Source organism: Phalacrocorax aristotelis, chromosome 4 (genome assembly GCF_949628215.1).
Source record: "Phalacrocorax aristotelis chromosome 4, bGulAri2.1, whole genome shotgun sequence".
In the NCBI taxonomy this organism is placed as follows: Eukaryota; Metazoa; Chordata; class Aves; order Suliformes; family Phalacrocoracidae; genus Phalacrocorax; species Phalacrocorax aristotelis.
Window position 1 is genome coordinate 17424512 of NC_134279.1, and position 14704 is coordinate 17439215.

The following is a 14704-nucleotide window of genomic DNA, read 5'->3' on the forward strand; positions in this document are numbered from 1 at the left end:
AGCTCTTCAGTTTTAATGAGTAAAGAAGTAATGTAAAATATAATAACCCAAGTCTTAATATTTTCTTGATCACAAGTCAAGCCTTCTATATAATTTATTAAAGTAGCTTAATGTCCTTAAATTTGAGGTCAAGATTTTGCAGGCTTAGCAGAGATTTTTATGCATAAGGGAAAGATGAAACTTTAAAAATATTATTTCAGCAGTTTCATAATTTAGGATTGTGACCTCATGCTCTAAGAATAATTATGGGACATCACGATCAGCAATTTATCAATATTCATTCATAGACGTCTTAGATTCTTTGGGTTTTTTTCTTTTTTTAGCTCCTTTTTGTGCAACTATAGTGACTTTAAGATAGCTAATAAATGCCTTAAGAAGCACAGCCAATTGTATTATTTATTTTGCAGGGCTCTAACTAGTATCCACAGTATTTATGAAAGCCCTTTTTATTATCTTTTCCTGTATTTTTATTTAGTTGTTATACCTTCTGCTGCCAGTTGGGACCAGTGTTTTTTAGGAGCTATCACAGTGACCGCAGGCAGTCCCTAGGGCCTGCGTTTGTGGCTGCCCGGTAAAAGCTTATCAGCTATGCTTTGACTGTGGCCACCAGGAATTTGTTGTGGCTGCATGAGTGGTTCCTGCAAAAACCTGGGGGGTTGCATGGGTTTAAACTGTAACTATAATGGCAGAAAAGGCATTATGTGAGCTTGTGGGTGCTTAAAACTGGTCTGTGGCTGTAAATTTAATGGTGTTGCATCAGTCCATAGTCAAGATAGTCAAACGCTGAGAGTCAGCTACAAGGAAACCCCAAATCATTGGCATGAACGTGTCACCAGTTTATTAAAATGTCCATCTGACATCTCTGACCAAGCATTAAATGAAGTTCTCCAGCCTACCCACCCAAGAGCAGCTGGAGGCAAAATAGCACAAACTCTTGTTATCTATCCTGTAGATACTGCAGAGAAGGGCAGTAAGCACTCATGGTACTTCTGCTGGAGTAGTTGGTCACAGGGCACCACCTGGCCTAATAAAGACACAACTGTTTACAGTCATCAAGGACAAGATGATTCGTCAGAAGTTCAAGGATGCAGAGATTCAGCTCTACAAAAAGACTAGAGCTCATACTTTGGAAACTGGTGTAATCGATCACTTCTTGCAGGGAAAAGAAACTTGTACCTTTGCTGGAATAATGGTCAGCAGACCTGGAGGTTTGGTTTGGTTGTTTACTTTGTCAGGTAAACCAAAGCCTGTAATGCCATTAATCTCAAGGGTTTCTTCAGGCTTCAGCAAAATTCAGCTGTTTGGGCAAGCTCTTGAAATGGCAGCTCTGGTGAGTGTTTTCAGTCAAGGCAGAACATCGCAGCTTCTCACTGTCAGAAGGGCACGAAGCAAGGCTTTGTCCCCACCCTGATCTGCCTTGGTACCTTGAAGGCAGAGCTGATTCCTGATGTGTTTGGAGACTGTGATAGGGGGACTGCATGCTGTGTTACAGGATTGGGGGAATTTTCAACTTTCAGAGAATTTTTTTTTTTATCAAATCCAAGGTCGTGCAGCTGATAACCTGCAGCCTGCTCTGTGCCAGAGACTGCAGTTGGTTCCCAAATGCATGAGAGCCAGGAGGGACTGACTCTCCAGATTATTCTGCCAAACAGTTTGGCCTGAGCACTTTTGTGAAGAAAACTGAGGTCCTGTTCCAGCCACGCTCCACTAGAAAACATGCATGTTAGCAGCGCAGGCTTGACATTTGTAGGCAATTTCTGGTACTTCTGCAGCAAGTTGTCTGAGCACTGCACTTGACAACAGTCACGAAAGAGGATAACAAAAGGCAGAGCAGTGTTTGAGAGATTAAAGCAGTGTTTCTGGAATGAAAGAAGCACTGAACTTCAAACAAGTGCTTGGTATGCGTTTACTTTTATTAACATTTTTCTGTATGACTGTGAAATTTGGATAACAGCCTTGTTTCTTCCAAGCATTTACCAGTTCCTCTTGGATGGTCTTTGAGTCCTTGCTGGTGTAAAAGGCATGGAAAAGGTTTTAGGTGTCAAGTTCTTAAAAGTGCTTTCATATACTCAGCTTAGAAACACTGCTTTTTTAGATACAGGAGCACAAATGTAGATTTTCAAAGAGAAGGATGGACAGTATGTTGGCTGAAGCCACTTTCTGTGGACTCACTACAATCAGAATGGCTCTGAGACAAGTCCAGAAAATATTGCAAGGATGTGTTCAAGGAAAGTCCACATTTGGAGTCTGAAATGACACACAAGGCGACAGCACTATTCACTGTAGTCAAGTTTTTGTGGATTCAATAACTAGATTTCTATAGGTATATGTAAACCTCGAATACATTACTCGGGGTGGGGGGAGGGGGGCAAAACAAAAATAGATTAACCAGATAAGTATCTGTAGCTATTAATGTGCTGCAAAAATGGGGTTAATTTCTCGCCAGCTTAAGTCAAAAACGGCAAACTTTTCCTACACAGAGTAGTAGGATTTAATTCATCATTGTAATGGAAGCTCTTCTTTCCAGAAGCATGCAGAAGACCTTCAGGGATGCGTAGATATGGGGTGTTAGCACCATGTCTAATGTGCAACACGACAGATGCGCTCTCTTGGGTGTGCTCTTTTTAGAGGAAGTGGATACTTTACTTCAGTTGTTTTGAATTACAAAAACAAGTGTGAAGCAAAGCGGTATTTGATCTGTTTGGGCCTAAGTTCTCTACTTCCTTTGAACCAAGGAGTGGGGTTTCCCCTGTGGGTATTGTTCATGGTGGGGGCACAGAGAGGAGTCATGGGCTGCAGTACAGCAATGCAGCTACCTGGGAGCTTAATTCAGATGAGCTGGGGGAAGGACTGGAAACAAGGTTCGTAACTGCTGGTTTCACTGATGTTAATTAGTTTTGAATGAATTAAATCAAACACTCACTCCTGTCGCAAAGTGGGCCTCCCTACCCCTTTCCCTAAAGAGACCTGGAGGGTACGAGGGAGAAGGCGGCGATGCTGTGCCGGTGGCAGCAGGCTCCTGTCAGCATCGGTAGGCTGCTCTCCCAGTCCTTCGCTCCCTGGGCACTGCCATGACATCGAGGCGGGCGCCAGAGGCTGCGGACCGTGAAAGGGGGAGAGGCAGCAACCTTGGAGGAGTGAGAAGGGTTTGTGTCCAAAGGCACCTCGGGAGACGACACGCTTGGTGGGACACAGGGCGGGCTCTTCTGAGGGCTTTGCGTACTTTAATTAAGCAGATGACACTTTTTAAATATGTGTGAGGGTCCAAAGCTTTAAAGTGATGATAGCTTTTTGAGCACTTTTTCCTGTCAAGTTATTGGTTACAGTAGCAAGTCTAGCAGAACCCTAGACAGAGCCTAAGGAAATTAAGTTTTATGTAACTATGTCTATGTGTCCCACCTAGTAAGTTTTGAATGTCAGTCAACTTCAACTAAATTTGACAGTGGGTAGCTATTACCTCTTTCACTTTTAGCCATTATCTCTTACCAGTTCCATTAAAATAAGCAACTGGATGGAAAAGAGGCACCCAGTTGGTGCCCCCACTAGAGGAAAGGCGATGGTTTGAATTTTTCTCCTACTAAATGTTGCAAGTGAGAAGGAAGAAGCCTTAGGAAACAAAGTTTCATTATTCCTGCTCCTGAACAAGAAGTTAATTTTTTTAAAATAGTAAAACCATTTTCATACACTTTTGAGCTCAGCACTTGCTTTATTTCATATGTGTTAATTGGGAATATGGAAAGCAGATATGAGGGTAAGAAGTTGTAGGTCTCTTAATGCTTTGTTGCTGCGGTGGGCTCCTGTGCCAGGAGCTGCCTGGAGTCTGAAGGGGTGCAAGTGGGCATAGCAGGGACTCTTGGATCCTCCGGCCATGTAATAAAGTGAAGTTACACTGAGATTGCTGCAGTGATCGAAACCATGGGTCATCAAAACTTGCTCTTTGTTGAGTCGTCGTCTTTCTTCCCTAAGTGCTTATTCTGCATATTGCACACCTGTTTATAGCAGAAATAATTACAGTGGCTACAGGGGGAAGAAACCTGGCAGATTGTTTTAGAATAGGCAAAATTGCTTAATGGAGCAAAGAATGTGTGTCGTCAGGTTCTTTCTGTTTGGTTTTAATTGCACTCTCTGTGGGACCTGTTGTGTCAGTGAGTGATATTGTGGCTTAACAATGAATGTAAATATCACAGTCCTTCTATAGAAAATTGAAAGTCTGTGCCATAGACAGGCTGCATAAATGAGATCTGAGAGGTGATGGCTTAGCGAGTAATAATGTTTGCTCGCTCTGCTATACACCTTGATTACTATGTAAATTGTGCAAATTTATGCATAAGCACATAATTATGCACACTCAACTGTCAGTTTGCCTCTACAGTAACATGCTTTTGTGCATAAACAGTTAAACATCCTTTTCCTGAAATGGAAGGAACGGTGATATTTTTAATTATTGTACCAGCTCTTATTGCCAATGAAGTTAAATGCAAGCTGCCTTCCAAAATCAAGGCCTGCTATATATTGCAAGAGAGTTTTGACAGTAGGCAGCAGGGGATTTAGGGGAGGAACTGGAGCTGTATTAGTTGCAGAACATAACTTCCTTGGTCTGTGTTTTGCTTAATACTCCCATTTTCTTTTAGTCTTTGCTAGTCTTTGCCAGAGTGAGTGGTAGGTACAGTACTGTGTATCATTAGTATGTGAGCAGTAGAGTGAATTTCAGCTGAATAAAAATGAATTCTTTGACTTGCAATTGTGAACGTTTCTAGTTTGCCTTGACAATCCTGTCAAGACAAATTTGAACTTTGTCAGCAATTGTGATTGCTTGTGGGAGAATTACCAAAAGCCTTTGCTCTAGGTATCAGTCAGTGATTGCAGCCCTCATCTGCTATTTGACCAAAATTTTCCATGGCACTCAGCAGGCTATTACTTGTCACTCTGACATATAATGGAGGGGTATTTTAATTGATTTAAAAGTTAAAATCTATAGTTATTTAATACAGTATAACTGTATTACATGTCAGCGGTTATACTTGCTGTGAAAATCGGGAAAGAGGAGTTGAAAGGACTTGGGGTTTGGAATATTTTAAAAATACACGTGCAATTAATTTTAGCTTGTACTTCTACAGCTATCAATAGAATTTTTATTTAGTTAATAGGAGAAGAGATTTCCTATTATGTAATTATTGTTGATTTTAAAAGGGATTCTTGATTGTTAACTGTGCATCTAGTTACTAAAACCTGTATCTTCCAGTGTTCGGTAGTACTTCTGCTCAAGAGTCTTCACTTTCGTGGCGAGCCTTGAATGACTGCATTTCTGCTCTATGCCATTTTGTTTTATGACCTAAACTGTTCCCCTGTCATGATCTCCCCTTGTCTAAAAGAGGTATAAGTCTATCCAAATCCAAGGGGTATGTGAAATGAAAAATTGCGAATCACTAATTTGCAGTAATAAGCATGGGTGCAGTTGGTATGTTTGCACACATGCAGGTTGTGTACATGCTGGAGTATGAGATCAAATGCAATAGCAATACTGTCTTCCTAATTGCTGTTCTGGATGCAAGTATGCAGTGTCTTTCTAACCGCTGATGGTGATCATTAGTTCAAAGCATCTTTTTCTATGTGTCCATGTCAAAACAAGCTCTCTTGCAAGAGAGAAAATGAAGAGGGGAAGGCTCTACAAAGATGAGTGGCTCACATCTTCCTTCCCCCTGCAAGTTGTTCAACTTATGTAGCTTTCTAAGTTAAGAAGGAGGATGGAAAGGATATATGCATTCCTTCTACAATATTAGGATTAGAAATAGGGCTGTTGGATACTCATTCACGCGTCCTTCTTTTGGCCCATACCGCCTGATCCTCCACATAAACTGCAGGTAAGGGAAAACAGAGGGACTTGAAGTGCAGAAATAAATGTGGTAATCAACAATATCACCACCACCAGGAGTGACTGTACTTTACCTTGGTGTAAATATAAAATAATAATTGTCATTTTGTGTAGCAGAGGGTAGGACAAGTGGGAGGTGATGTCCTTCTCTGAACTGGGGCTGCTACTTGCTGTCTCCCGTGCTAATCAGTTTTTACAAGCAGATATAAAGCCTGAAAAGACTGTTTCACCTGTGACAAAATTCACAGGTTGGGCTGGGTTCAGAATACCTTCAAACTTTTGATTTTTCTCTCCATGATTTTATGAGAAGGTACCACAGAGCCCTTTAGCAGCAGCAAGTCATTTTAGACCAAGGAGTTACTCACATACTTGCTAGAGTTGTGCAGGATAGATGTTTGCCTCCTGAAGATAAGGCAGGAGGAGGGTTGAATAGCTACTTGTTTGCACCAAAGAGAAAATGGGGGTGTTTCTCTTATTTCACCTTGGTTGGTGAATTCTCTGTAAAAATATGAGAGAGTCCTCTGTGGGAAGCTGGCCTATAGAGAACAGTTTAACAGAGGAACTTCACAGTGTGCTGGTGAAGAAATGTAATGTATGGGTTATATTTGAAAACCAGGTTATACGTGGGATTGCACACCTAGAACTTAAAGCCCGGTATGCGATGGGTTTGGGTTTCGTTTTGTGCTAACAAAGCATCAACTCTGCTTCCCCAGCCTTAGAGTGGCACCTTTATATTAGATACGTCATTTGAAGAAGTGATGGCTAGAGAACTTGCTCATGTGTTGGAGGACATCCAATTTCAAACTGTTGGTAAGCTTCCTAAGAGTCAGACAGAGAAGTGAGTCCTAGGCTAGATGACGTTTGCAGACAGGCACAGGCAAAAGCCACTGGACATGTAATTGGCCAAGAAAAGAGGCCACAGTCAGAAAAATGAGGGATTGTTGCATGAGGGCCAGCTTTACCACTTGTAGAAATAGGCCACATGAAGGTCTGCCTGAATACCTGTTCCTATCCTGTTTTTCCTTTTTTGCTTTTTCTCCTTCTTCCAGAAACTGACAGGTGTGAATTCTGCATCCGTTTGCCCTGTATTACCTACTCAATGCAGGCATATTCTGCTCACTGTAACCATTGCATGTTCCTCAAACATTAGGACTATCTTTTTATTACACTGTCAAAAGGTAGCAAAAGCCCATGAAGGTGACGAGGGGAACGGTAAAGCAGATAAAGTCACCCTGGCTTTTCTACCTTCTGGTTTTAGGAAGATGTTTTACTGGGGCTGTGGGTCCAGGAAGGTGGAAAGACAAATCTACAAACTATCCTAATGCCTGTGTAGTTCCCCAACCTAGAGCTGCAAGAGTCGTCTTTTTTCTTGTATCAAGTAATAATTGTATGTATTAAAACACCATGAGCAGCTTGAATTTCTTAAAATGGATGTATGTTAGTTAAAATGAAGCCTTCATTATTTCAAATAATGTTTTTAGAAGTCACAGAAGATATTTCAAATTAATGTGACTATTTGCCTTTTAGAATATCTGTTAATCAGAGGTGGTGGTAAAGTTGGAGTTCGGCTTTTACTGTATCATCTGAAAGAAGTGCCAGGCTGGAAACTTCCAGTAAAACGTAAAGCACGGTGCCTAACCTTATTAGGGATTATTGCCTTTTGATTTGTAAAATAATCTTCAGCAGAATATTTTTTTTCCAGCCTTCCCTTTACAGATGAACACAGAACTCGCTGCACATTGCAAGATATTTAAGTCTGTTCATGTCAGGAATTTCCCTGATACACTTATGGGCTTGAATTTTATTACTCAGTTCTACGTCGGTAACTCATACTAAATAATATTGTGAGCTGTCTGTTGCCTTTCGTTTTTCCATACACCTTGTTTATGAAGTTTAAACTAGTGTGCAGATTTTCCTACTTCTATTTTCTGTTCCTGTGTGGAATTATAATAGAGCATACACTGGTACAGTAATGCTAATACGCTTTCATACTAATGTGCTCCATACTAATTTTGTCTTGTCGGATGTGGGACCCACAAGAGAGTCGAAAGGGCAGCTTCCCCCCCCGCCCCCCTTTTATACCCCCATTAGATTCTTCTGGCTCAAGCAATAATTATACATGTTGCCTTTCAAAGCCTGTGGGATTGCTCTTATGAGTAAAGGTCTGCCATACTGGGGCTTTTATTTGACAAGTTGGAAAATAGCCTTTGTTCCCATGGTAACCTTTTTTTTGTGCTTTGGTGCATTTTTTCCCTATGGTTTCATGGTTGCTCTGGAAGTTTTTCTATTGTGGTATTTTAATCCCCAGTAGACTGGGTATGGCAGTTCAGTTTACTTTTTGCTATTATGAAACATTTGAATTTTTTTTAAATTTGAGTACGTAACTCTTGTAAACTTCTGTTGTGTGGTCACAGCATTAATGGTGTGGTGGCTTTCTCTGTAAGCATATCATACACTCAGAAGATAAAGCAAATAGTTTGTAATAGGCAAGTACGTATGACTGGACCAAGCTGCTTCTGTTCAACTAATATTTTTGATATGTATTCTTTTAGGACTTATGGGGCTATATCAGGTTTGTGTGGCAAGATTTTGGTACTGGGGGGACTACAGGGGTGGCTTCTGTGAGAAGCTGCTAGAAGCTTTCCCCCATGTCTGATAAAGCCAGTGCCAGCCAGCTCCAAGATAGACCCACCACTGGCCAAGGCCGAGCCCATCAGCAACGGTGGTAGTGCCTCTGGGGTAACACAGTTAAGAAGGGGGGGAGGAGACAGCCAGAGAGAGGAGTGAGAATGAGAGGAACAACCCTGCAGACACCAGGGTCACTGAAGAAGGGGGGGGAGGAGGTGCTCCAGGTGCCAGTGCAGAGACTCCCCTGCAGCCCATGGCAAAGACCCTGGTGAGGCAGGCTGTCCCCCTGCAGCCCATGGAGGTTAGTAGTGGAGCAGATATCCACCTGCAGCCCATGGAGGATCCCATGCCAGAACCGGTAGGTGCCCAAAGGAGGCTGTGACCCCATGGGAAGCCCATGCTGGAGCAGCCTCCTAGCAGGGCCTGTGGCCCTGTGGAGAGAGGACCCCATGCTGGAGCAGGTTTGCTGGCAGGACTTGTGATCCCATGGGGAGACCCAACGCTGGAGCAGTCTGTTCCTGAAGGACTGTACCCCACGGAAGGGACCCATGCTGGAACAGTTTGTGGAGGACTGTCTCCCATGAAAGGGACCCCACGCTGGAGCAGGGGAAGAGTGTGAGGAGTCCTCCCCATGAGGAGGAAGGAGTGGCAGCAACATGATGAACTGGCCGCAACCCCTGTTCCCTGTCTCCCTGCGCTGCTCAGGGTGAGGAGTTAGAGATTTCAGGAGTGGAGTTAAGCCTGGGAAGAAGGGAGGGGTGGGAGGAAGGTGTTTTAAGATGTAGTTTTTATTTTCTCATTACATTACTCCGATTTGATAGGTAATAAATTAAACTAATTTCCCCAAGTCAAGTCTGTTCTGCCTGTGACGGTAATTGGTGAGTGATCTCTCCCTGTCCTTATCTCGACCCATGAGCCTTTCATTAAATTTTTCTCTCCCCTGTCCAGCTGAGGAGGGGGAGTGATAAAGCGGCTTTGGTGGAAACCTGATATCTAACCGGGGTCAACACACCACAGGGGCCAAGCCCTTGTGGGACATACCAGGTAGATTTTTGTCTCTGCAACAGAGTGATATTTCTTAGGGGTGAAAATGGTCAATATTCTGGTCATCAATGTCATTTCAGGTTGCTGTAATAAGGGTTTCATAAAATAAAGGTTTCAAGCAAGGGCAGGTATTTTAGGAGTTGCTTGTTTAGACTGTGAGGGAGGAACTTGAAAAAAGCTTTATTTGAAAAGAGGATGCTTTTTAAAGAGATGTTCTTATTACTGGTAGCATCTCCCTGCATTTGGCTTCTATGTATATTTTTCCTTCTTCCTTGCTTGTTTAATTTTTGTCTGAGAATTCCTCAATAGGAGAGCAGAATAGTCATGCAGTCTTGACTAGCCAGCAATTCCTCATGATAATGACTTCCCAGTGGTGCCCCCATGAGCAGGTGAGCTTCACTTGAATCGCTGCATTTTATGCAGTTTTTAAATATTGCTGACCAAGAAGGCAGCAGAGGCTCACTGAGTAAACACTACTATGCTCTCGTATGAGAGTGATTAAGATGCATAATTAGTTTACATATTTTTCAGTGGCAGAAGATGGGATGGTGCTACAAAAATTGGGATTTTCAAAGATGTGTCTCTTTCCTTTTAGTCATGGCAGGTAAGCAGGTGCAGGAAAAGAAAGAGTTAAACTCCCCGCCCCCCCCCCCCCCCGACTTTCAATAATTAACTAGATCATTTTCCAGATAAACTGTTCCTGCCTTATCTTGCTATACAATACATAGCAATTTATAATCAGCAGCACAAATACCAACATTGCATGCATTTAAACTGCACTAATTCTATAAGTGGACCAAATATGAGAAGTTAGAGCAAATGCACTGTGAAGATTACTGTTGTTCTCTGGCTTCCGAAGTTGGAGGTTTTCTCCCAATAGGAAACTCCCTGTCAAGGTTAGCCATTCCATTTCAATAGATAACTATATTTATGTACTAAAAAAACTGCAGAACAAGTAAATTTTATTTCCCTGGGGCAGATGGATCTTGGTACATTGTGACAGTAGTTAGAGGAGAAAAGTGCATTGCAGAAGAATAATAGGAGGACATTATACTTCTCTGATCACTAAATCAGTGGGTAAAAAGTAGGTTTATTTCCCTAGGAGATAAGTGCTCCTCAGTTTCAGTCCATGAGAACACACGTTTGTTTATGCTTAAGTTTATATTTTTCTGTAGCTGACAGATTATTTTGTGGTAAAATTTGGATAACCAACTATAGTTGCTACCAAAAAATTTCAGTAGAGAAGGTCAAGGAAAAGTCAAGGCTTACTGCTGGATTGAATAAAATGCTGGGTCCTGTCAGCATCCACTAAGGTAAATGGAAATTGAAGGAGCTTAGTACACTTGCTTCATTTTGTAAAATCAACATATGCCTTAAGGTTAAACTAAATACAGGAACCTGTTCACTGGTGACTACAGCACAGGAGAACCCATCAGCTTCTATTTGCAGAATAAACACTGCAATTTAAATGCTTTTTTGAAATTCTGAGTGAATCTCTTTAGATTTGGGGAGGCTTAGGAGTAAGGGTGGAGCTTTTTCTGTTATCAGTGCACATCAGAGTTTGCTTGTTACCATAATTAAGATCCAGGTATGAAAGTGTGGTATAAGACCCTTAGGCGTTGCTAAATAAAGTAACTTAATATGAAAGCTGGAGCTGCTGAGGAAAGAAACCATCTGATTTCACAGTTTGCTTTCTCTTAACTGAATGTGCTTTCCACTCTGATTCCTGCATGCTTCATTGTACTAAGCATTTCTTAAGAGAAAAAAAAAGTATAAATACCGGATTAATTTTGTATTAGGGTTGTAGTGTTTGAAGTTCAAACAATTGAAAGTTTTCTGTCTTGGATTAGAATACTTCTGTGCTTAAAGTCATAGGTGGCAAAATAAGTTTGTTTTGGTGAGATACTGGTCCAATTTTTAAAAATTACAGTGAGTAATAGTGGATTGCATGAGTTCTTCATCATTAGCTGAAACTAAACAAACAAAAATGAGTAAGTGGTAATACAAGCAAGAGCTTCAGGATCCTGAAGTTTGGGATGTTTCAAAAATATTGATTTATAGCACAAGATGATACTATTTTCTGGGTCATTTTTCTTCCTTAATTGAACTTCCTGATTATTTCACATTGAAAAAGTGAAGAGAATACACAAAGAAGAAAATTCATTCTTTCCCTAACCACTTATATTACTTGTGGACTGATACAGGACTCCGGATGTCAGAGTAAGCATGCATTGCGTCTGTCATCCATAATATGCACTGAAATACAGTTACCTTTCCTAAAATACGTAGACCTTGTTCAAGATTTCTGAGTCTTAAAGTTTTTGTTCTTTTTTTTTAAGGTTTAGTCTTTAAAGCAAAAATCTTTGCCTTATTTTTTTAAGGCTGCAGGTCTAAGAGTTGGTAGTGGCCATAAAAGTCCTACTGTTTTATCCAAGGAAACCTAACCGTTTCTGTAATGTCTGTCTTCATCTCCATAGGAGCAGAATAATGCCCTAAAACTCAGCCAGCAGAATTTGCAGCTAGGTTATTTAGCAATTTGTATGCCTGTCTGCCAAACATCAGAGGGTAAATGTTGCTCTGCATGCATGCAGGAGTGTTGCTGCTGAGGCTCAGGGGTAGTTTGGTTTTCACAGTCCTTCCTTAGCTCAGCGTTCATGAGGTCCCATGTGACTGCCTTCTCCTCTGAAAATCTGATCATTTCATCTCTGCACCTTTTCACTTCTCTATGCTTTCTTGGTCTGCTGACAAGAAGATTGGTTTATATAGTCTGACATTTAAGAAATACCATTTTCCAGTCTGCTAATCTGCTTTATGCAAGTAGTTAGAGGAAAGAGCCAGGGTGCCTTTGTGCAGTGAAACTTTTTAAAAAATTTGGGCTGCACAGGGCAAAACTGGTACTGGTCAAACCTTAGTATTGACAATTAAAACTATCAGTGTGGAGCAAAATCTGGGAGGTGATACGTGCAGCTGGTGGAGGTTGTGACCAGCATCATTGCGTAGTGGCCAAATAATCTGTTGACCCCCCCTTGAGCATTATGACATTTTCAAAATAACTAATAGAGTTATCTTGGGCAGTGAAATTATTGTTTCTTTGTGAACATGCACAAAAGTGGTGGAGGCAATGTGAAGAGGAGATGGTTATGCTGTGTACTGTGATGGCTGAGTGAACGAAGAGTTAAAGGAAGATACTAGGAGAGCTGCTAGAGAAGTGACCAGAAAAAGGAAGCACTTAGGGATGTAACATTAGCTGTGGAAACCAGAAAGAATTCAGGGGTCTATTTGGAGCAGGAAGAGAGTATATTTCCAGGGTAGTATATACTTTGTAATCAGTCTCTTAATTTTAGTGCCAGGTTGCGAGGAGTTGTGTTGTCATTCAGTGTGGGAGTTTCTTGTCTCCCTTGGGTGGCAGTGGCTGGCCTGATGCATTGAGGTTGGTCAGGGTGGGGGTGCTGCTGCAGTGGCATGACCGGTTCGGCAGTGCCGGGAGCTCTTGGGCAACCCTTCCTTGGGTGTGAAAGGTGGGCCAAGCTCTGGACTCCGTGCCCAGCCAGACTGTCCACGTCATGGTTGTGAAATACCATTGAAATACCCAGTTCTTGTTTTGGGCCACAGGAAGGTTAGTTTCAGTATCTGTGTGTGTGTAAAGTTAACTATCGTGTTTTCGTGTGCCAGTCCCCAGTAGATGAAGACTCTCCCTGCAAGGTACACCCCTTCAGAGATGAGATGAGAGGGTAGAAGGAAGGTGCTGGCAGTCTCTGCATCTTGAATCTTCAGAGTATTCTTCCTCTTAAGGGTTTTTTTTTTTTCTTTTGGTGAAAATATGATGCTGATCTCAACTTCTTTTTACCTTTGTTTTCTCATAACTTTACTTATTGAGGTGTACCCAGGTTCCTTCTGTTTGTTTTACTACCAGAAAAATTCTGTATGAAAAAGAAGAGTCAATGACATAGAATTAAAAAAGACTCATCTAGATCTCATAATAATAAAAGTGCTTGGAACAAATGAGTTTGGGATTCATATTGTGGCTTATGCTTCATTGGAGTGCTTCATTTTATTATCAGAGAGGCATTGTTTGTTTAAACTGTGCTCCTGTATGACATCTGGTTTGAAAAGCATAATAACCTATATAATCCGCTTTTAAAATGCTGGATTATCTGTGGGTTTATTGACTCTTCTTTAAAAAAATCTGTTCTTTCTAATTAATTCTCCATATAACTATTACTAAAGCTAACTTTCAGAGACACAAATGAGCTTGATGGCAATGGCTAGTCAAGGTCAGCATTTAGCTGCCACCATTTGCACTAGTGAGGATAATAAATCAGGCTTATTCCTAATCACATACCCTACAACGTGACGAATGTTAGTGGAGTCATCGAAGCAACCATTTCACAAATCGTTTAGAAGATATGTTTGGCATTGTTAAACTGCTCCATGCTGCCCTTGGCTGTAAAAGCATTGTGATAAAATATGTATGCTTTGTTAGATCTCCTGTATTTGAATCCTACAGAGCGTGTTTGTGTGTGTTTGCCCCCTCCGCCCCACCCCCCCCCACCCCCCCCGTAAATAATGAGAGGTGTGAAAGTAATGACACCTAATCAATGTATGGAAACCACTGTCTTCTGAAAGCAGTGGTGAGTAGCCAGCTCTGTGACACTATTTCATATTTCTTGTGTTTTCAGTTAGAAGTTTATATGGAGAGTAGGTTCCTGCCCTCAAGAAATTTTCTGGGTCAACAATAGTCCATTGTGTGAAAGCTTAAAACAAAACAAAAAAAAAAAGGTTAAATATCAGAGCAATAGTTTTTAGGCTCTAATTTGGATGTGTAAACACAGTGTTTTCATTTGGTCTAAAGTTTAAGACTCAGTCCTGCTGTGGCCCACAGGTGTCATTAGGTTTAGCATGTCATTCAGATAGATATTTGGCAGTAGGCTAATGGCTGTCCAGGGGGTCAATTATAAAGTTCCTGATCTCTTTTTTTTTTTTTTTTTTATGGTATCTGTTCTTATTTGGACCAACTCTTGTATTTTTCAAAAGCGAGAGCGACGTATTACCTAAATAATCTGGATTATTGTAACTGAACTTCTCATCTGGAGCAAAAAAGTCAAACTGAGCTCCAGAAAAAGAACTAAAATTGAAGTAATGTGTATCTGTTATAATCAA

The 14704-nt window shown here is 41.2% G+C and overlaps 1 protein-coding gene across 6 annotated transcripts in view; it reads left to right on the top strand.

Annotated features, from left to right (window-relative positions):
* The window catches only part of NR3C2 (nuclear receptor subfamily 3 group C member 2), a 215095-nt gene that overhangs the window by 102063 nt on the left and 98328 nt on the right, over nt 1-14704 (top strand). Inside the window, exon 1 of one of the 6 annotated variants that reach the window (XM_075090426.1) lies at nt 10337-10440. The exons of the other annotated variants lie outside the window; for them this stretch is intronic. Coding sequence (XP_074946527.1) covers nt 10364-10440 — 77 coding nt within the window. The 5' untranslated portion in view covers nt 10337-10363. Of the gene's footprint in view, nt 1-10336; nt 10441-14704 lie in introns of those variants that run through there. 6 annotated transcript variants of the gene reach the window in all.